The 23,550-nt window shown below is 41.8% G+C and overlaps 1 protein-coding gene and 1 long non-coding RNA gene across 2 annotated transcripts; one reads left to right on the forward strand and one right to left on the reverse strand.

The window, feature by feature from the left end:
- Positions 1 to 3,674: 3,674 nt before the first annotated feature.
- Positions 3,675 to 4,840, reverse strand: LOC108874545 (uncharacterized). Its single transcript, XR_001959709.2, has 3 exons — positions 4,568 to 4,840; positions 3,891 to 4,017; positions 3,675 to 3,798 (listed from the first exon to the last, which is right to left on the reverse strand). It is a non-coding gene; the product is annotated as an uncharacterized LOC108874545 (long non-coding RNA).
- Positions 4,841 to 10,477: 5,637 nt separating this feature from the next.
- Positions 10,478 to 13,550, forward strand: LOC108874544 (uncharacterized). The gene is made up of 11 exons (XM_018663053.2): positions 10,478 to 10,580; positions 10,669 to 10,734; positions 10,882 to 10,973; positions 11,372 to 11,432; positions 11,512 to 11,562; positions 11,716 to 11,760; positions 11,851 to 11,915; positions 12,029 to 12,127; positions 12,665 to 12,875; positions 13,141 to 13,186; positions 13,375 to 13,550. Exons 3-11 carry the CDS (start codon positions 10,885 to 10,887, stop codon positions 13,377 to 13,379), a joined length of 672 nt encoding a protein of 223 aa, XP_018518569.2. The 5' UTR covers positions 10,478 to 10,580; positions 10,669 to 10,734; positions 10,882 to 10,884; the 3' UTR covers positions 13,380 to 13,550.
- Positions 13,551 to 23,550: the final 10,000 nt, after the last annotated feature.

Genomic DNA, 23,550 nt, shown 5'->3' on the forward strand with positions numbered 1-23,550 from the left:
AAAAGCATCTGCTAAATGTAAAATGGTCCATTAAACAACAACAAACTTGATGGCTAGAATTACATAAATTTATTACAAAGTTAAAATTATTCTAGAATAACTGTGTCGTCAGAGGTCTTCTTCTTCCTCATATATCTTTTTGAAAACTGGGTTGAACTTCTTCTTTTTAAAATTCTTTTTCTTCGCCTTCTTCCTCTTCTTTTACCTGTCCCTTTTCTCTGTCCCCTGTAGGCGAGCAAAAAATATCTTACAGAGCAATCTTATCCCCTTACTCTAAAACCTATCCCTGCACCTGATCAACACTGACCTTAGAAGAATGGCACGCACACACATACGCACAAATCATACATGTTTTGTATGGTAACATGACTTTGAGTTAATGTTACTATTACCATTTGCTTCTATTACAACCATATTGCTGACCATTTTATCAGCTACTATTTTAATCATCCACATAGTTACCCAGTAGCTTTCCAGACTGATTAACAGGGATTTTAGCATTATGTTATGGAGAAACTAACATAATTCTTACCAAGTTTGGTTGTGGAGGCGAAGGGGGTGGAGGAGGTGGAGGGGTGGAGGTGTGTCCACTGAAGCCATCATTGACTGCAAAGAGACATTTTTTGATTTAATAAAGCAGACAAGACCAAGCTCAAAACGATGACTTTCCTTTTTAACATATAACTAGGCCTACCTACTATCCAATATATTTTCATCAGACCTGATTCAATTTCAACCCTTAATGTTAGACAGGTACCCACAACATGCTATAGCATGTTCCACTGTTAAATATAGGCCTAGTGGTGCAACTTCGAAATACAAGGTGTAGAGTATAGCCTATGATATTGTGAAGACCATAACTGGCGTGTGTTAGACCCGAGCCATATGTCTATCCAAGCACAAGTCAGTCATGATTACAAACAAACACTGACTGCATTTTACTGCATTTGTCCTGTTTCCTCTGGTGTGATGCAAACTTTGGCAGCAAACAATAAAAATACAGTTTACCAATCGCGCCACAGGGTGGCACCCTTGCACTTTGACAATTTCTCTCCTGGTTCTGTCTACCTTGTAATTTCATTGGCAAAACAAAGTCCTACGTCACGTCCCACCTCTGTCACCTAAGTCCTAGAAATTCTGCTTGTTTCAGATCACTCAAAGGAGTTTAGATAAAAGAGGTAAGCCGATGTAAACTTCAGTTCTGCATGATAAAGTTGATCGCTCACAGTTCAGTTTATTTGTTATTAAATTCAGTTTATGAAGTTTATTGTTTGGGTTTTCATTATTGGACAGTTAGTTTGTGTCAGTTCTTTTAGATATTCGGACAAAATAATGTTGTTGTTTTTTTTATCCATAACTTCCAAAAAACATGTTTGGCCTATGTGCCTTGTGAGCCTTGTGTAGCTTTGTAGAAATTAAGCTCTGAAGACAGACAACTGAACGTAAACATATGACTATCAAGGAATTCTAGCCTTGGAGACTTATAACCAAGCTCAAAGCTGTGTAGAAATGCAAGTGACTTTACCTACTTTATTGCACACGGCAAAACCTGTGAATAAACAGGAACTGCATTGTGATGGTCAAGGTTTAGCGTGCACTGCTCCCAATAAACTTGACCTGGCACTAATCTAGCATGACAAGTGAGTATTTTTTGTGTTTAGACAAATGTCTCCAGTTGACTGTACCTTCCAGCCAGGGGAGGTTAGGGAAGGGGGGAAGGGTGACACATCTGCAAGAAGCCATATGAAACCTTACCTAATCACCTCAAAAGGGTCTGCATGAAGAACAAGACAGATGCAGATCGCAAACAAGAATTGATCAAAGCCAAAAAGTCCCAAAAAGCCTGGACTAAAATTGGCAGAACTTGGAGGTATGAGGAGATTGTCTCCTTGCTGAATGAACGAGATCCATGCCGCACTCTAATCAACCGGCTGAGAAGCAAGGGGTTCTTTGTCATTGGCGACCAGGGAGGTCCATGGTCAGTGTCACTGAGTTGTTTTAATAATAATTTCCAAATAATCTCTGTCAAACTGCAATTTAAATATTATGATCTAGCACAAATGGATCAGGCCAAAACAATCCATTTGGACTTGGACTGATAATAAAGTTAAATAAGGTTTCAATTCTATAAATATATTTCTGTAAATACATCGCAAATGAGCTTAGAGGGTTTTGCATCTGAACCCTTAATATGTATTTTTTACAAACATAGTAGTGAGGAGTCCAGCCCAAGCACTGAGCCTGCCACAGCTGTTGAAGAGGCACTTCACCTTGGCGAAAGGTAAGCTAGGTTAATTTCAAGATGAAACTATCTGTTAACAAAGGATTAATCTATCAGCTAGCAGTGTGTATGTCAAATGATAAAAGATTTTTTTGGACACATTTTAGAGGATGAAAATGGCTTAAAAAACCCCTCTGAGATTAAATGCTATCACTGATTATAACACATGGAATTGGCAAGGTTTCCGGGAGTCTTCATGTCACAGGAATAACCAATAAGGAATGGTAGCCAACACTGATATACAACACTGGCTCTCTGGGAGTACTAACTGCAGGCAATCGATTACCTGCCTATCCTGTTTAGTCCATTTTCCAGATCACCCTAATTTTACATCACTTTGGCTCTCTTTGGCTATTTTTACATCTGTTTGGCTATTCAAAGCCCTTAACTGCATCAAGGCATGGGCGGTGGTGGCCCTGCCTCACCCATTATTCCCCTATATTGGGACACCTCAGCGGCCGTTATCCCTAACATAATAATATATGACAACCCAGCTAAGTCATTGTTTTCAGCGTTTCTTATCACTGCTGAACGTAACTATTACACTCACAGCTCTTCATAACATTCACAGCTGTTCAACGCATGTGGAGCAGACAAGCCCAGGAAATCTCTCAATGGTAAATACTAACTCTACATTACCTGCACATTCCTCCTTGTTACTGACTGAAGCGCCACAAGAAAACAGTAACAGTTGTAATTTGGTGCAGTATAAATATAATGTAATTGAAATGAATTAAAATAAAGGAAGGAAAAGTAATAGACTTTGATGCCAAATATTGTTACTTCAGGATTGTTCCTAGCTTTTTCAGCAAGAGCCCATGGGAGATGGGCCTCTCTCCCCACAGTGGGGCTGGAGCACAAACGTATTGAAGTTGCGTCTCCTATATGAAGAGGAGTTATATAGTGAAAGATATTTAGATAGTAATAGATATAGATATAGCGATAGACAATGATGTTGTAGTACACAACTTCTCTATAGTATCACATAACAAATACATTTAGCCTAGTACAGTTAGAAAAAACTGTCTATTATTATCCATATTACAGCTGTGTAATATGCCCTTCCGTATGGTAGTAAAGAGCATATGGATATTGCTCTTTTGTAAATTACGCAAATTTATACCCACCTTGCACTGCCCTATCTGGACATAATCTGTTCTTAACTGTACATACTGCACATAATGTATATATTTCACTTGCTACTATTTGCACTTCTGATTAGATACTAAACTGTATTTCTGTATTCATACATGTGTAATGACAATAAAGTTGAATCTAATCTAATCTAATCTATTATTCCTTTCCCACAGAATGACTGAATATATGTCAGAGCTGTACTGCTTCGTAGTGTTGCGGGTTGATCTTTGTTTCAGCTTGTTGAGGTGTGTAATACCTGCGTAGAGGTAGTAAGAGTAAGGAGGGTTGTCCTCTTCCGTCCAGTTGACAGGAAGTGGACTGTCTGAGTCAAAGATGTGTTCTGGTTTAGACTCATCACCTATGCTGTCAAAGCCCACCACCTACAACAAAGAATCACAGTAATGATATATGGTCTCCAGTAACATGGCTTAGAACCATCACAATTCCTAACACTTTGTTCCCGAATACTCACGTGCTGTAAGAAAAGGTGCAGCTCTGGGTGACTGCCAAGGTTGATGGTGGCCTCAAACAGAGGCATGAAGATGTTCTCTAACATCTCCTGAAAGTTGGACAGTTGTTTCTTGGTATGGTACACATGACTGTGAAGACAGAAGTGAAACTTGTCAGACTGGTTTTGCCATGGATTAATATCATGCTGATTTAAGGACGTATTTTTTTCTCCCACATAATCCCTTTTTAAGGAAAAGAATTTTTATTTATTATTTTAAAATAATTGAGAAAAACACAAAACAGAAAAAAAAAAAAAAAAAATTGACATGAGCAAAATTACGTTGATAATGTTTCTGAATGTTTGTATAACTTATTGTGGCAGCCAGTGGGGCAGCCGTGGCCTACTGGCTAGGGCTTTGGACTTCTAACCGAGGGGTGGCCGGTTCGGACTGTTCGGAACTCCGACCAGTAGGAAAAATGTGGGCTGTAGAAGTGGTTGAACATTGCTTACATCTCTCATGATTACATCCATGGCTGAGGTGCCTTTGAGCACCTAACCTCGCTGCAAGCAGGCAGCCCACTGCTCTGGGTTAGTGTGTGTGTTCATTCTGTGCTGTGTGTCTCTAATTCACAGATGGGATAAATTCAGAGAAGAAAAGGAGAAGAAAGAAAAAAAGAAAAAAAACCCCTGAAACTTACAAGGAGCGGGGCACCTGAACCAGCTAGCGGACGTTGTCTGAATAGACCCCATGTTTGACTGCCCACTTGGCTAGCTTGTCCCACTTGTCCCTCGAACGACCATAGATGGACAGGCGCAGCTTGACGTTCTGATATTTGCTCTCCTCCAGGTTTGCCATCACTTCCTGTAGTGCAGAGACAACATCTCATCAGCAGGGCACGAGCATTACACATACAAGCAAACTGCTCTAAGCCTCAAGCCTAGTCTACCTGAACTAGAGAGTGCTTATCTCCTGTGTTTTTTTTTTCCCCAGACAAACACTTTCAAACTTTAAAACCTGTGTTTATAACTTACCAATATAAATTTGGTAATTTGGTAAATTTGCAGTTTGTTTTATTGCACATATTACCTTGATGATATGTGCAAAATTTTTGCCTTCAATGTGGTTATCAGTTTTGATGAAGATCTCACGCAGGCGGGGGTCCTGTGAAGAAAACTACACAAAGATGCCATTATGAGATGCACTTATCTAAGCATAGTCCTGCTTACTGTATGCCATTTGTCCCCTGCCCCTCTCCACACGCACAATCTCCCCACAGATCCACAGACACCTGCTAGAAGATGTTTAAATTGGATCAGGTACTAAATTTTTTTCACTGTCTATGTCATGAATACAGATGTAAAGCATATTTATTTTCCCATGTTGTCAGTTGTGAGCAGATATCTCAAAGCAGTAAGCCGATTCCTGACGATACACAGGCAGCTGGTGAGAGGTATGTGTCCTGCAGTGTTATGTTTTCTTTCAAGGTCTGTGACATGTACACCAGTGTAAACCATATCGATTTTTCAATTTTCTCAGTAGTGAGCAGATGACTCAAAGCAGTGAACCAATTCCTGATGATGCACAGGCGGCTGGTAAGAGGTGTGTATTGTGTATGCAAACAATTTTTCTTCAAGGTCTGCGTTATACCAATGTAATGCACATTTATTTTTCCCATATTCTCAGTTGTGAGCACATCAGTTATTGCGCTGGGCCTGGAGGTGCAGATGCACAGGAATCTGGTGAAAGGTTGTATATGTTGTATGTATGTATGTTTTGTTGTATAAATAAATGTATGTGTGAATGAGTGAATTCTTAAATGTAGTGCTTTTGGAGGTACACCCAGCAGTCCTGAAAATAACCTATTCTCATAGCTCTTCTTCCTCAGCTTTGAAAACAACAGCCCTAGACCAGTTTGAAAAATTTGTTGAAATGTTTCCTGTTACGCTTGCCGATGAACCACCCACAAAAAAGATGAGGATAAGTGCTGGATATAAAGACCGCAACGTTTACGACAAATGGAGAGGAGAGCAGCGTAAGATGCGCTTAAATTATATACTCGGTAAGCATCTGTCATGTATTTGAAAACAATAAAGAATGTTGTAGATACTCTGTAAGAGAAGATGTGCTGCTTTTCATTGTTTGTGATTTGTTAACTGACACCAACTGAAAAATCTCCCTCAGCTCATATTGGCAGGCGTCCACTGACATGGGACAAAGTCCATCTCATCGTCAATAAAGAAAAGTGGGACACAAACCTCCCAGTCTTTGAAGATATTCATCGGGCTTGGGTATCAGAACAGAAGGCACTCCTTGAAAAGGATGAGAAAATCATACAGGCAGTCGCAGAGCAAAAATGGAAAGGGCTTCAGATCAAGAACTTTGGTGGAGACAAGGGAAAAGGCGAGCAAACAACAGACATGACAAATGAAAACAGAGTGTCAAAGTTTTTTGAGGACATGGCCGTAATTATTCTAGTCTGTTCTGTGTAGGTGTAATTGCCACCATGCCATTCACCAAAGGAGATGTTGTTTGTGATTACCATGGGCGAGTAATCCCGGCGTCTGAAGGAACTAAATTACTTGCTGAACTGAAGAGTGGAGTCATGTGCTATCTTTTTTTTTTCAAGACCAGAGATGGTGCCAGTCTTTGTATCGATGCACAGACCTTCCCTTGTGAATGTCACCCTCTCAAAGACACATTTGGGAGGAGGATGAATCACTCTAGGAAGAAATCCAATGTCAAGCCGGTACATTTCCAGTTGAAATTCCCTGATGGTTGCAGAGACACCATACTGTTCCTGGCATCACAGGACATCAAATGCAATGACGAACTCTTGTGGGATTATGGCGTAAAGAAGACATCCTTCAGAGGTGAAGGGATTGACTTGGACTGGTTAGATGAATGAGTGACATTTCTCATAGTAAACATTTTTCTTACGTTTCTTATGACGTTGCCGTGCTGGATCTTCGTCCTCTATCCAGCTTTTAAGCACCTCAAATGTTGTATGTTGATTTATATTCAAATAAAGTCCAAAGTTTAAATGTCCTACATTTTATTGCGTGCTTATTTAAACAATTACTGGTTCTGAAAACCCATACTACTCTCTAGTGCATACAACAGGAGCAGGGAGGTGTCATTTTGTATCAAGAGAATATTTGCTTGTTTGCTTAAATTGTCCACTTGTTAACTCATTGTCACTGGCTGAGCTGTGATGCTTGTGTAGCGTGCAGCACCCAGGCAGCCATTTGCTTAAAGTGTTATTAATGCGTTAAAAAGCCAGGTCTGTGGTGGGGACTGCAGTTGGTCTGGGGTGGGGGAGGTGTTTGTTTGAATGTCTCCCTCTGAAACAGGCATCTTCATATATGGTGCCTGCCAGCTCTGCTCGTGCAGCATATATGCCTTATAGCGCAAGACTGCCACCCTGTGGCAACATTGGTTAACTGGTAGTGAAATTCTGCAAAGCGCAGGCTCAGAAATGACACAGAGTCTAGGGCAGGGGTGTCAAACTCAGTTGCACAGGGGGCCAAAATTCAAAACACAGTTTAGGTTGTGGGCCGAACAGGATAAACATTTATTGACCATACTAAAACTAAATGTTTTAGACATAATATGAATATGAACATAAATATGAATAAAAACAGACAGGAATATTATTCTGGAATAAATAAACTTAAACTTTAAATAACTTAAAATATTTTGCTCTCCATAAAAATATATCCTGTCAAAATTGAAATTGTTAGAAATATGAACATGCTGCAAAAAACACCTGAAAAAATAAATCAAAATTGTGACAGTGCTTGTGCTTTAAGTAAACGTTAAAACAACAAATCAAAACATTTGAATTTCTTTGCTTTTATGTCATTTTGTCAGAGCTGGATGCTTGGCATCTTTTTTTGGCAACAAGTTCTTTTATGTTTGGTGTGAGGTCCTGTGTTGTGGAGATTCTCAGGATGGACTGCAGGTGCTTATCAGTGAGACGACTCCTGTGTGCTGTTTTGTTAGTCTTCATCATTGAGAAGAGCTTCTCACACAGATATGTGCTACCAAACATGCACAAGGTTCGAGCCGCATGTAGACGGAGCTGGGGCATTGCTGCGGGAATGGAGTGAATAAACATTGCGGGCCCTGCAGTGTCGTACTTTGCCTTTAGTGTCCCATTACACTGCAGCTCAAACTGCTCCATCTGAATCTGCACAGGTGCAGTTTCCACGTCGACGGCAAATGGGTTGCGAAGCAACTCGAAATTGTTTTATTGTGCTTCGAAGTCACCAAAGCGCCGTGCGAACTCAATGCGCAGTGCGCTCAGTTTATCAGCAAAGTGCGCATTTAATTGTTTAAAAACTTGTTTAACACGGGAAGCGTTCGGCAAGGCAACTGAAGCGCTGCATTATGGGATCTGTAGTTTATTGTGTTATCAGTGCTTCGTATCGCCGGGCCACTAATGACAGTAATATAAAATGATCTCTCCGGATATAATTGCACGCCGGGCCGGATGTGGCCCGCGGGCCTTGAGTTTGACACATATGGTCTAGGGCATTGCTCATACTTCTACTAGTACTTCTAATAATTAATTAATTATAATAATTATAATAATAATTAAATTCTTGTGACTTAAATTCGGACAATTTACTTGATTTCAAAATACAGATGTTCTATCAGTTCACCAATTTCACCACAGGGTGGCAGTCTTGTAGGCTACTCTATCATTTGAGTGCACGGTTTTCACCTAGCAGCATGAGGTCAAAATCCCCACCCCTCGCCTCTTAAACAGAGAGCGGCGCAAAGAGACGGCACTTCAGAATTCAGCGGAGGATCATCAGGTAGTCAGCGGTGTAATTTGTTCGTTATTCATAAAAACTCAAAGGAATCAGCAAAAGGTAAGCCGAGGGAAACTTGACTTGTTGTATGATAGAGTTTGTCACTCACAGTGCAGTAATGTTTACGGTTGCTTTGAGTATTTTGAAATGACTGGCCCGTGTCCGAAGTCTTTGGGTTCAACTAGGCTACGTTAGAAGTATTTGGAACAAGTCATATATGTGGGGTCATTTCTTCAAGTGTTTGGAGAAAATGTTCTTGTTTTATCCACAGCTTCCAGAAAGCACGCCTAACATAAGTTTAAAGTGTGTTTTTGGCATCAATGTTGACGTTTCCGTGAAGTTCGGGTTTTTTGCAATATATATTTCCTCTGACCACACAGTAAATGACAAAATGCAGTTTTGTAGAGATAAGGCTCTGAAGACAGTAAACTAAACATAGACGTGCATTTTCCAGCATTGGAGACATTGTGTAATATAATCATCAAGTTCCCTATCCTTGCTAACTTTCTGTGAGTGGAGATTGTTGTGGGGGGTGGGGGTGGAAAAGGGACACACACACACTGAGACACAATTTTGTGGCTTTGAGCTGGGAGAGGGGGTGTGGGGACAGTGGCAAACACAGCGGGCGAGAGAGAGAGACACACACACACACACACACACACACACAGAGAGAGAGAGAGAGAGAGAGAGAGAGACTAAAGTCACCTCTTTCTTTGAGAACATGGCTTGTAACAGTGTAATAATATTTCCTTCATTTTTCATTTTTATTTCTAGGTAACCCTTGAAACGCAGTGTTCCTTGGCGTAATCGACAGCTGTTGAAGTGGCATAAAATGTAAGAATTAGAAAATCCTCCGTGCTTATTACTTAAATAAGCAGATTCCTTAATAACAAGTCTCAATGGATTGCACACCCCAGTGATCTCATGACTCTTTTCTCATTTATGTGTTTATGCTAGGGACAGACCTGACCGCCGAATTGTCTACTGCCTAATATGCAGGAAGCCTTACGAAAATTTATCCACACACCTCAAAAAGGCCTGCATGAAAAAACAGACAGATGAAGTACAAAAGCAACAGCTCATCAAAGCCAAGCAGTCCCAAAAAGACTGGACAAAGGTGGCCAGGACATGGGAGTACAGTGAGATTGCTGCTTTGATAAAGAGCCCAGATCCCTGCCGTGCAATTATTGAGCGGATGAAGAGCAAGGGGTTTTTTGTCGTCAATGACCCGGCACACTCCACGGCAGACGCTTCGCTTTTTGACGTTTGTGGAGAAAACTGTTCGTTCACGACCAGTCCTGCTTTCATTGAACCACGGCGGTCATCTTGGGCATGGTCCGTCCATCCAACTCAAGAAGAAGTGGTATGATTTTTTGTTACTTTGTTTCTTTTGTGCGTGTGTGTTGTTGTTGTTGTAGGTGATCCATGAAACTTACATAAATTGCTGTTTGTATTGCAGCTGAACTATGTTCTAGATACTAGTAGGCCTGCGAACGAGTTAATTGTTCGGACATCTAAAGCCTGTCTAACCAGAGCGGATTTCTGGACGCTAGGCCTGAGAAAAGAAATGGACTCAACGGTAAGTTAATTACTGCATTCGAGGTATACTATAGTTGTACAGTTTTTAGGTCTGCATATTTCATGACCATTTTTTACCTTTACAGATTGGGAATGCCTGCTTGGAGCTTATACAACAGATTGCTTTTTCCAAGGTAGCGTGTGAATGATCAAGCTTGTTTTGTGGATACTTGATACCGTATCCAGTGTGTATGTACATTTGTGTTGCAAGTCATTATCGGTCTGCTGTTTCAGGGGAAGAACATATATGTTGAAGATCTGTATGTGTGTCCTACTTGGTTGCAACAGAAGAACAGGTCTACGGCTCATCTAAATGTAAGTATGTCCACTAGTTTGTTTTATCTGAAGACTTACATAATGCATCATGACTAATATATTTACTTTGCCTGTACTGTCTTTTAAGGCCAACGCTCATGGCAAAGACACCATCATCTTCCCCCTATGGGTACCGGGGCATTTTCAACTGTGTGTAAGTACTGACCATTTTACATTTCATACTCTTAAAGAGTGAATTGAGCCAGTAGACAAATACCAAAGACGTGCTTGTAAGGTTAAAAGAAACTGCAAATGCCTTGGTGTATGGCTTTTCACTGAAAGCAAAAGCTGTCTTCCATAGGTTATGAACGTAGCACGCAAAGAAATGTACTTACTCGACCCATTGCTGTCGGCGTCCAAGTCAGGATTTGGAGGATACCTGCCAGTCCTAAGGTTGGCCATTGATTTGTCATGATACTGTAGATCTGATTTAATTTGGTCAAGTTCCTATGATCTTTACGCTTGTTTTAGGTTGCGGCCCAGTGACCCTTTTTAGGTCTCTTAAGCAACGTTCCCTTGACCACTGGACTTGTCCCTGTTACTGTGTTGATTTTTTTGCATTGATAAATGTTGAATAGTTTGTGCATTCATTTTACATATCACTAAATGATGACTAAATGTGAGTGTACAATGTAGTGACACAAGTAAACCTTTTCTTTGCAGAAAAAATGTCTCTCCGGGCTCTGTAAATGTAGTATGCCATTTGGCCTGATTTAAATGCTGCAATTGGCATCACCGGGTGAACTGATTCGTTGACTTGTCATTAACACTTTATTCTCCTAAATGGACAGGAGTGTAAGCCAGACCATTTATCAAGGCCAGTGGACGGAAAAGACGGGCAGGGACTTGAAGGTATTGACATACGGTCTAAAGTAGCACAGTTTACCTTAGCCACACTGATGAAAGTATTCATGATGCCGTGTCCTTGCAGGGCTTTCCAAAGCAGCCCTTCGGAAACGACTGTGGCATTTTCATGCTGATGGTAAGTCATAAAGTTCTGCTGTGCTGTTTGTTTGTTCATTTGCTTGTTTTTCTTGCTACAGGTTTACCCCATGCAGTTATCATTGGGGTTATTTACAATTACAGGCTTACAAATGTCAATCGGAAGCTAATGCTATTTTCTTTCTTTCTTCAGTCTGCCCTCTACTTGGTCTTGGATGGTCAATTTGATTATTCCGTGGTAAGTAAATAGCTACACAGATTTCACGTAACATACATTTCAATGTAATGCAGAGCTAAACTGAGCCGCTGAACCAAACTACTATTTCAGCACGATATGCCAGTGTTGCGCAGATGGTGGTGCCTGTTGCTCCTCGAGAACCATGGCCTAGACAGGTGAAAATAAACTAAATTCATGTGTGTGTGGTGCATGTTTCTTGCCTCACTGCCTTCCGTAAGCATAAAACATGTTTTGTTTTGTTCTTTTTGTGTCTTTGTTTGTTTTTTAGTCACGGTAAAGTATTTGCGCACTGGACAAGAGAATGCCAAGCACTCCTCACTGGAAAACACTCACCCATCTTCAGGTTGAAGAGGAAAAGGGATGAAATGTAAGAGACACACACACACACACACACACACACACACTCACTTCTTTTGTCAACTTGTATATATCTGAAAACATGAATACTGGTTAATGATCACTGTGAAATTGTTTTGTGAAAACATTTTGGATTATGACTGTATTGTTTATGTCAAATGATTATAAAATAAATAAAATAAAAAACAAAAACAGGACACATTTTTGAACACATTGGGGACTAAAATGGCTTTAAGAACCCCCTGAGATTGAATGGCATCACTGAGACACGGAATTGGCGGCAGACACATGGACGCCAATCAACACACATGTAGAACACCAGTCAACACAACTATATTACTCTGAGCTCTTCTGGGGGTACTTGATGCAGGCATTTAACAGATATTTTTACATCACTTTGGCTATGCAAGGCTCTGACTTGCACAACACTGACACAGTGCAACTCAGGACCTCAAAAAGCCCCACTCCATTTTGTTCTCCACCCCTTAAGTTTTTTTTTCCTAACGAGGCGCCGTTGGCTGCCTGCTGACCTACTCTATCCCATTAGTATATCGAAGGAAACCCGCTCGGTAAAGGAGAGGGAGCAGTTCAACAGGGCCAGGAAGATTGTGGAGAGGATCACTGCAGACCAACTGCGATCTTTGGTGAAAAACTACTACCAGCGCTGCACCATCCTCCCTGGAAAGTCTTTCCCCCACCCGTGCAGTCAGGCACGAGTCAGGAGTATCCAAGAGACCCAGGAGTATCCAATCCACCAGGTCAATTAACTGAGTTTCCCACCAAGCTTTCATACTCTGGAACACCCACCACAGATTCTTCATTTTTAACTTCACTTTTCTACGTTTTCATGTTTTTTTTTTTGTTTGTTTTTTTGTTTTTTTTGGTGTGTGTGTTTTTGGTTTTTCTTTTCTCCTTTTTCTTTTTTAAATGTATATAATACATTACAACCCAGCTACAGTCATTGATTGAAGCTTTTCTTATCAGTGCTGAACATGACCGTAACACTCTTGTCCTCAATCACAGCTCTTCATCCTCTGTGGGCCACACAGGCCAGGAAAATCTCTCAACGGTAAGTACTAACTGTACTTTTCCTGAACATTTCTCTTTATTAATGACTGTATACTGCCAGGAGACAACTGTATTGTAATTTGGTGCTGCACAAATTCTGTCTGTAGTCTGGGAGACAGGCCACAAATCTTCCAGAGTTAGGAATGCCATGTTATTCACCAATGTATTCTCTGTGTTTCCTGTCTGCAGAGTGAGTTTGATGTAGCCCCAGATGCAAATCTGGCCACGAATCTCACAGCATTGGCAGATATCAGCCAGGATCTCATTGCCATCCCTGCTGAAGAACTGTTTACATCCCAGCAAACACAAGAGGTTAATATCAATGTAGTAACCAACTAACTGTGCATTGTCCCTGCGCAGTCTGCGTTGTCTCCAGGCCTGTGAATCCGCTCCTTGTTACTGACTTTAACAACAATAATTGTAAACGTTTTGACATGAGAGGACCATAATTATTCTTTTCACTTCTGAATGAACTTCATATAACTCACCCAGACCAATTTGTACAATTAATCTTTGGTGTTTCCTGTCAGCAGTGTGATTTGTCAGAGGAGATAGATGCCCTGCTGGCTTCTCTTTTAGATGGTGAAACACATATTCCAGCAAACACCGGATGTGAACACTTTCAGGGTAACAGAAAATGAATAATTTTATTAATAATAACTTGATTTTATACAGCGCTTTACCTAAGGTCATTTTGCTTTGCATGGTGGCATGTGTGTGTGCGTACACATGTGTTTGAGTGTTTGTGTGTGTGTGGGGGTCTCTGAAAAGATGTTCTTTTGACTGTTCAGGCCTTGTGAATGCCATTTTAGTTTCACCAGAGCAACTTTCACATGTCCTCTGTGTTTCTGTTTTTTTTAGCCCCGTCTTGAAACCATCAATTTTGAACAGTGGGATGGCCTTTGAAATCAAGACTGATCTCATCCACCTGCTCCTCCTCCTCATCATCACCATTCACCCACTTCTACACAATCTGCATCTTGCACAATTAATTTTCAGTATTACTTTTTGCACTTTACATCCCACTCGTATGCACATTGTCTTATATCTTATTTTTATTATTTGTATATTATGTTGATATGTGCCGATGCGTGTGTATTGTATTTTCTATTGGCTTTTTTGTACAGAAAGTTTACCTTTATTTTTTATTTACTTATTTCTGTTTCTATTTATTTGTAAGTAAATAAAGACACAAGTTCAAAACAAAGTTCTTCGGTTTGGATAGAAAAGGTTGTCTTCCAGTAACTCCAGCCGTTTCTGTCTGAGAATGAGATGTTAGACATCTTCTAGTCTGTATTAATACCTGGACTTGTATATAGGACATACAGCTAGATAGTATTGCATTATAAAGGACTAAAGTGTTATTAATGCGTTAAAAGCATCCACTCTTCTGAAGTGTTACCAACACACACACACACACACAAATCTTTTGTCAACTTCTATTTATTTAAGAGCGTGACTGCTGGTTGATGATTAGTGTGAACAAGTTTTGTGTAACCATGGAGGGTGTTACTCCATCAGAGTGTGGTGCCTCCATTTTGCCTCCCAAAGATTACAGGCCCACATAAGGGCTTTGCTCGTGCCTATGACACATAGCGCAAGACTGCAGCCTGACACGAAATTGGTGAACCGATAAAACATCTGCGTTTGACATTAAGTAAATTGTCCGAATTAAAACCACAAGGGCGAAAGTTTCTTTTGAACGTTAAATGCTATGTATGACACACAACCCACTCAGGTGTGAATGTCTCCCTCTCAAACAGGCATCTTCATATATGGAGCCTGTTCTATGTCAGCTCTGCTGCTTAGGGTCCCAGAGTAGAGAGAGAGGCCCACGTATAGGAATTTCTCATGCAGCATATGTCATATAGTGCAAGACTGCCACCCTGTGGCAATATTGGTGAACTGGTAGTGAAATTCTGCTAAGATATATAATTTTTGTTTTTGTTTGTATTTGTTTTTTTCTCCCCAATAACTCACCAAATATACACACAAGTCTGAGCCTACAATATATTCTTTTTAACAACAAGTTTATTCAGTGGGAAAATTAAGTATTGAACAACCTACAATTATGAACAATGAAAAGATTTATGAACAAATATTTTTAAAAATTAAACATGTGGATCAAGGGTTTTCTTTTTGGGGTGGGGGGGGCATCATACGCTGCCTTTGGCGTTTGAATGCATTAAAGCCTCTTGAAGGTATATTATTTTGTGAGCACTTTTTAATGTACTCTTGAAAGGCAATCATATGCGATTTTGTTGGATCTTGGTCAATGAAGGCTTTCTCTTCTTGCCTCCAATGCTTTCCAGCGCTTTCAACCGAACCCGCACCCCTTACATTTTCATCAGTTCTCGCTGGGGTCTGGGGTGGTGGAGACAGAGGGTCGCTGATGCTGGCTGAGCATGAAAGAGTGGAGCTGGGTGGCACTACATCATGCCCACTGTCCACATCCATCTGGTCATCTGCGCTTGAAGAGGGTGGTGGGCTGGGGCTTGGTAGAAGGCTTCTGGGCTTTTTAATTGGTGTCAGTCGGATTTTCTTCACCGCATCAAGTTTTTGATTTAGAGCTTTTGTTCCAGGATCAACCGAGTCTTCATCATCCATTGTTGAGGTTTGTGGCCGTGGTACACTGGGTTGTTTAATTGGTGTCAGTCTCATTTTCTTGTATTCAGAAAATGCAGCTTTGGCTTTGGAACGGTCCACCTCGTCCATATCCTCCTTGCTGAGAGAACAAATGCTGGTTTCCCCGTCATCATCAGTTTGAGGGTTTTGGAGTGTAAGGTTCTCAGAGATGGTTTCCTCTGGTTGTTCTGCCATCGTGTATAAAAATTCAAAATAATCCACTACGCAAGCCTTCAACAGTTGATGCAACTACTTGCAATGACTGCAGTGAAGTGACAAATTATGAGGTGGTTGGTGCTTATATGTGCTACCTGAAAAACACATGTGCAAATCTGCTACAGTGCAACACATGTGCAAATCTGCTACCGTGCAACACATGTGCAAATCTCTCTCTCTCTCCCTCTCTTTCTCTCATATTCATGCACCCATAATCCATATCATAGCATTTTACCATTTTTCTTTTCCTGTATCATCTGTTGTGATGGAAACATTAACTGCAAATAAACAATAAAAACAGTAGTTCATAATAAAGCCCTTGGATTTGGACAATAAATTCCCTTTATTATTATTATTATTATTATTATTATTGTTGTTTTGTTGTTGTTGTTATTAGTATTACTATTATTATTATTTATCTTGTGTATTATTAGGGAGTGCTGTGCCCGGCACTCCCACAAGGTGGCCCAGCTGAACTCCAAGCCATGGGACTTGGCTATTGCCAGTGGATTCATATGTGATTCCAGGGGTTGCCCACGGCTGTGTCTCGGCAATGGAGCCGTGCACAGACCACAACTATCGCATGTGGAATCCACTACCATGGCTATCACATATGAAAATCACTACCACAAGAAAAGTGTTTTAGACATAAATTTTGTCTGAAATCAATTAACATGTGGGAAAAGTTTGCTAACAGGACACAGTATGGAAAGCTTTGAGCATTGTCCTGTAAGGTCAGGAACATTGGCAGTATCCAGTCCAGGCACGAAAACAGTTGTTATTATTGTAAATCAGCAGCTGATGATCCCTCTTTCTGCATCTTCTCCCTTTGCCTTTGTCTTCTGAGACAAAAGTACAGATCAAGCACTCTCCCCCTCCTTTTCACTATCAGATATTCTCAGAAATGTTTGGGAATGTATAATGTGGCCATATTATTTCACTCACAACTCTAAGTATGGCACTACGGCATAAAGTACAGCAGTTGGCCTTGCTGACAAGTCATTTTGCAATTTTCCTCACCTACAAAAGAATGGTCTATAGTCGCCATTTTCTGGTGAATTAGTTTACGGCACTTTTTCAACTTTTTTGCAACCTTTTTGTTGCGTTACAATTAGGGAAAAAGACTTTGGGTGTCGGAAAGTGCTATAACTATACTATAACTCAAGTATATAAAATATGACACCCAGAGAGCGTACACAGTGTATCTAAGCAACGCAAGTTGGAAAGCCCATCGTAGAATTAGTCATCATCATCATCATCATCCTCAGTCAGAGTGAATTTTCGCTAAGGCCGCACCCATATATGAGGCCCAGAGAGCGTATCTCAGCAATGCAAGCTCATAGAGAGGTGCGGCTGGCGGCGTTGGAAAGCCCATCATGGAATTAGTGGGGGGGCATGTGGGTCTCATGACTCTGCGACCACCACAGACAAAGTTATTGGGCCAAATACAACTGCACCCTCTATCTCTAACCCTAACCCTAACCCTAACCATAACCCTAACGCAAGCTCAGAGAGACTCGTGGCTGGTGCCGTTGGAAAGCCCATCGTGGAATTAGTGGGGGAGCATGTGGGTCTCATGACTCTGCGACCACCACAGACAAAGTTACTGGGCCAAATACAACTGCACCCCCCTCCATATCACTGTAGCTCGCTGACGCTAGCTCGTAGAGACATGGGGCTGGCACCGTTGGAAAGCCCATCATAGAATTAGTGGGGGAGCATGTGGGTCTCGTGACTCTGCGACCACCACAGACAAAGTTATTGGGCCAAATACAACTGCACCCTCTATCTCTAACCCTAACCCTAACCCTAACCATAACCCTAACGCAAGCTCAGAGAGACTCGTGGCTGGTGCCGTTGGAAAGCCCATCGTGGAATTAGTGGGGGAGCATGTGGGTCTCATGACTCTGCGACCACCACAGACAAAGTTATTGGGCCAAATACAACTGCACCCCCCCTCCATATCACTGTAGCTCGCTGACGCTAGCTCGTAGAGACATGGGGCTGGCACCGTTGGAAAGCCCATCATAGAATTAGTGGGGGAGCATGTGGGTCTCGTGACTCTGCGACCACCACAGACAAAGCTATTCGCCAAAAACCAAGTGCACCCCCTGGCACTTCTGGCTAAAACCCTCTATCCTAACCCTAACCCTAACCCTAACCCCTAACCCTAACCCTAACCCTAACCCTAACCCTAACCCTAACCCTAACCCTAACCCTAACCCTAACCCCTAACCCTAACCCTAACCCCTAACCCTAACCCTAACCCTAACCCTAACCCTAACCCTAACCCTAACCCCTAACCCTAACCCTAACCCTAACCCCTAACCCTAACCCCCTAACCCTAACCCCCTAACCCTAACCCTAACCCTAACCCTAACCCTAACCCTAACCCTAACCCTAACCCTAACCCTAACCCCTAACCCTAACCCTAACCCTAACCCCTAACCCTAACCCTAACCCTAACCCCTAACCCTAACCCTAACCCTAACCCTAACCCTAACCCTAACCCCTAACCCTAACCCTAACCCTAACCCTAACCCTAACCCTAACCCTAACCCTAACCCTAACCCCTAACCCTAACCCCCCTAACCCTAACCCTAACCCCCTAACCCTAACCCTAACCCCTAACCCCCCTAACCCTAACCCCCCCTAACCCCTAACCCTAACCCCTAACCCTAACCCTAATCCCTAACCCTAACCCTAACCCCCCCCCAACCCCCTAACCCTAACCCTACCCTAACCCTAACCCCTAACCCTAACCCTAACCCCCTAACCCTAACCCTAACCCTAATCCTAACCCTCTATCATATCCCTAACCCTAACCTTTACCTAACCCTAACCACTCCCACCCCTTGCCCTAACCCTAACCACCTCTAACCCTAACTACCCCTAACCCAAACCACCTCCACCAAGTGCACCCCCTGCTGCCACTTCTGACTAAAACCCTCTATGCTCAGCCAGAGTGAATTTTCGCTAAGGCTGCACCCATATATGAGGCCCAGAGAGCGTACAGAGCGTATCTCAGCAACGCAAGCTCAGAGAGACTCATGGCTGGTGCCGTTGGAAAGCCCATCATGGAATTAGTGGGGGAGCATGTGGGTCTCATGACTCTGCGACCACCACAGACAAAGCTATTCGCCAAAAACCAAGTGCACCCCCTGGCACTTCTGGCTAAAACCCTCTATCCCCTAACCCCAACCCTTAACAACAATAATTGTAAATGTTTTGACATGAGAGGACCATAATTATTCTTTTCACTTCTGAATGAACTTCATATAACTCACCAGACCAATTTCTACAATTAATCTTTGGTGTTTCCTGTCAGCAGTGTGATTTGTCAGAGGTGGTAGATGCCCTGCTGGCTTTTATTTTAGACGGTGAAACACATATCCCAGCAAACACCGGATGTGAACACTTTCAGGGTAACTGCTAATCAGAAAATGAATAATTTTATTAATAATAACTTGATTTTATACAGCGCTTTACATTTTGCTTTACATAGTGGCATGTGTGTGTGCGTGTGCATGTGGTTGAGTGTTGGGGTGGGGGGTCTCTGAAAAGATGTTCTTTTGACTGTTCAGGCCTTGTGAATGCCATTTTAGTTTCACCAGAGCAACTTTCACATGTCCTCTGTCTTTGTTTTTTTTTTAGCCCCGTCTTGAAATCATCAATTTTGAACAGTGGGATGGCCTTTGAAATCCAGACTGATCGGTCCTCATCCACCTGCTCCTCCTCCTCATCATCACCATTCACCCACTTCTCCTACACAATCTGCATCTTGCACAATTAATTTTCAGTATTACCTTTTGTACTTTACATCCCACTCGTATGTAAGTTGTCTTATATCTTATTTTTATTATTTGTATATTATGTTGATATGTGCCGATGAATGTGTATTTTATTTTTTATTGACTTTTTTGTACAGAAAGTTGACCTTTATTTTTTATTTACTTATTTCTGTTTCTATTTATTTGTAAGTAAATAAAGACAAAAGTTCAAAACAAAGTTCTTCGGTTTGGATAGAAAAAGTTGGCTTTCAGTAACTCCAGTCGTTTCTGTCTGAGAATGAGATGTTAGACATCTTCTAGTCTGTATTAATACCTGGACTTGTATATAGGACATACAGCTAGATAGTATTGCATTATAAAGGACTAAAGTGTTATTAATGTGTTAAAAGCATCCACTCTTCTAAAGTGTTACCAACACACATACACACACACACACACACGCACACACACACACACACAAATCTTTTGTCAACTTCTATTTATTTAAGAGCGTGACTGCTGGTTGATGATTAGTGTGAACAAGTTTTGTGTAACCATGGAGGGTGTTACTCCATCAGAGTGTGGTGCCTCCATTTTGCCTCCCAAAGATTACAGGCCCACATAAGGGCTTTGCTCGTGCCTATGACACATAGTGCAAGACTGCAGCCTGACACGAAATTGGTGAACCGATAAAACATCTGCGTTTGACATTAAGTAAATTGTCCGAATTAAAACCACAAGGGCGAAAGTTTCTTTTGAACGTTAAATGCTATGTATGACGAATAACTCTGAGTCACACAACCCGCTCAGGTGTGAATGTCTCCCTCTCAAACAGGCATCTTCATATATGGAGCCTGTTCTATGTCAGCTCTGCTGCTTAGGGTCCCAGAGTAGAGAGAGAGGCCCACGTATAGGAATTGCTCATGCAGCATATGTCATATAGTGCAAGACTGCCACCCTGTGGCAATATTGGTGAACTGGTAGTGAAATTCTGCTAAGATATATAATTTTTGTTTTTGTTTGTATTTGTTTTTTTCTCCCCAATAACTCACCAAATATACACACAAGCCTGAGCCTACAATATATTCTTTTTAACAACAAGTTTATTCAGTGGGAAAAATAAGTATTGAACAACCTACAATTATGAACAATTATTTTTAAAAATTAAACATGTGGCTCAAGGGTTTTTTTGGGGGGGGGGTCATCATACGCTGCCTTTGACATTTGAATGCATTAAAGCCTCTTGAAGTTATATTGTGAGCACTTCTTTATGTACTCTTGCAAGGCAATCATATGCGATTTTGTTGATCTAGTATAGTACAGTTTTTACCACCTTTAACATCACAGTGATAAAATGGACAAAAAATCATTTTCTAAACTGACTACAACACATGTTTAGGTGTCAAATATTAATACTGGATAGGTTGTCTGCTTGTACCCTGAGGTGTCTGCATAAGTTACAATATCAGTTTTGCCCCCCTGACTAATATCAATACGGTTTTTAGGATTTTATTTTATTATTATTTTTTTTTTATATTTGTTTATTTATTTGCTACAGGCTGAACAGACAAAGTCCAAATGAGATATGCCTTACCCAAATGATTTTTTTTCTCCCCAAGAACTCACCAAATATACACACAAGCTTCAGCCTACAATTTATTTTTTTAACAACAACTTTATACAGTGGGGAAAACAAGTATTGAACACTAATTGAACGCTTATTTTAAAAAATAGCTTTTAGGGAAAATTGTTTTAAGCTTTCTCTATGCTCTTCACACCAACATTTTACATCAAAGCTCCAGCTTATTCTTCCATATTTTCGTATATCCACACTGTATTTTACAATTACAGAGGTGATTTGAAATCTGTTTCAAATCAGATTGGGACAGATTACATGAGTGCATGTGAGGGTTTTTTTTTCCCCATAAGAACTCCCCAAACACAAATCAGACCACACATAAGCCAACATCTATGCTACACCCAATACAGCACATGAATGTTTTATGAGGACATCAGACGCTGCCTTCTTCGTCTAAACGCTTCAAAGCTTCTTGAAGGAATCCTCTTTTCAGAGCATGTCTTAAGATAAAGCTGAAAGGCCTGAACATGTGTTTTTGATGGACTTGTATTGATGCACAAATCCTCAGGTTTTGTCCAGTGCCGTTTATGGTTTGCAGGTAGGCACATGGCAGGTGACGTCACTACCGGTCTGGCATCATCCTGGTCTTCAACAGCCTGCACATCATCGTCTGGTTGGGCAATGTCCTCAACTGCCTGGGCTGTTGGTTGTAGACTTGGGATGGGATACCTTGTCTGTTGTATCCTGTATGGGATTGTTGGGTGGAGGTTCCATGTTGTGACATTTTTCACCTTGGGATTTATGAATCTCCCCAAAATCTGATAATCCTGGAGATTTTTCTGGGACACCCCGCCAAGACTCATGTCATTGAGTAACTGTTTGAGGTTCACAAAGTCCACAAATCCCCCATTTTGGATTATTGCCAAGCATGATATGAATGTCAAGGTGTTGAGGTGTGTAGAAGTCCCCGCCATTGCCTGTGGAAGTCTTTCCAAGGACTTTGCCATCCACGGCATCCCGTGCGCCCTGTATAGTTCTAGGTTCCTGGAAAAACAAAGTGAGCGGCGTTCAATTTCAGTCAACACCTTGAGGGTGTTGGAGGCTACCACTGACAGTTGTGAAACGCAGCCATCTTGTTGAACATAGACCCAGTCTTTGAAATTCCAGTTTATCCTCCTTGTCCCTCTCGTGTCCACGAACTTGAAGGATGGGAAATATGTAATAGCCTCTGCCACAAAGCCCTGTTCTAGGCAGTTTGCCACATCCTGCCCTCTGTCTTCTACCAGCTCACGGGCTCTTTTAAATGTGTTGGGTGCAGGGAAGCTGTTTTTCGTCGCGAGTTCACGGGAGAGAGTCTTCATGTCCAGGGCACCGACCAACCTGCCAGGGGGTTGGTCAGATTTTAGTGCGGCCCACGGAAGCTGCTCGTTCCGCTTGTATAAGTCCCCCAAGAGTACCTTTAGGAGTGCAGCCCCTATCACTGGCGGCCCAGCATCGAGACACTGGCAGAATGCCCATATCCTCTCAATCCGTTTTGTTTGGAGGGCATCCCTGGTCCAGTGATGGAGGGGTGGTGGTGACTCCTCAAGACTAGCACTGTTGTGAGGAGCAAGTCCAAGAAATCCTCTCTGATGTGTGTTACTTCTCTCTCTCAGACTGCATGTCCCTAAGCTGGCACTCCATACATTGTCCAGGGCTGACAGCGGATGGCCAAAGAAAAGTTCCTCTAGAGCCAGCTCTGCCTGGAAAGCCCGCCAAGTAGGGTCGTACCTGCCTACACCCTCACTGCATCTGAATGACTCTCTGAGGGTGCCAATGAGGTAGTCGACAACACTCCGTACTGTTGAAAGCAGGCCCAGGCCATCCTTTAAGTCCGCAAAAGGGATCAAGAGAGCATGACAAGATAGGAGTGTAGTTAGAGCATCCATGTTGAAATATTTACCTGCCTTCACATCAACAGGAATTTCACCACTCTCAAACCTCACAACCTGCTCTATCCGGCAGCCTACCTGGCAAACCAGCCGATGGTTTAAATCCTGCATGTGCGTTATGTATTTGGTTGCCCTGGAGATGACTGCAGGCTGGTGGTTGGGATGGCTTAACCTGCAGGTTACCAAAGCCCCGCTGACCGGGTGCTTAAAGGGCTGGCGGTAGTGAAAATGTGGGGTATCCGCG

Source organism: Lates calcarifer, unplaced genomic scaffold, assembly GCF_001640805.2.
Source record: "Lates calcarifer isolate ASB-BC8 unplaced genomic scaffold, TLL_Latcal_v3 _unitig_5450_quiver_711, whole genome shotgun sequence".
NCBI classification, from domain to species: Eukaryota; Metazoa; Chordata; class Actinopteri; family Centropomidae; genus Lates; species Lates calcarifer.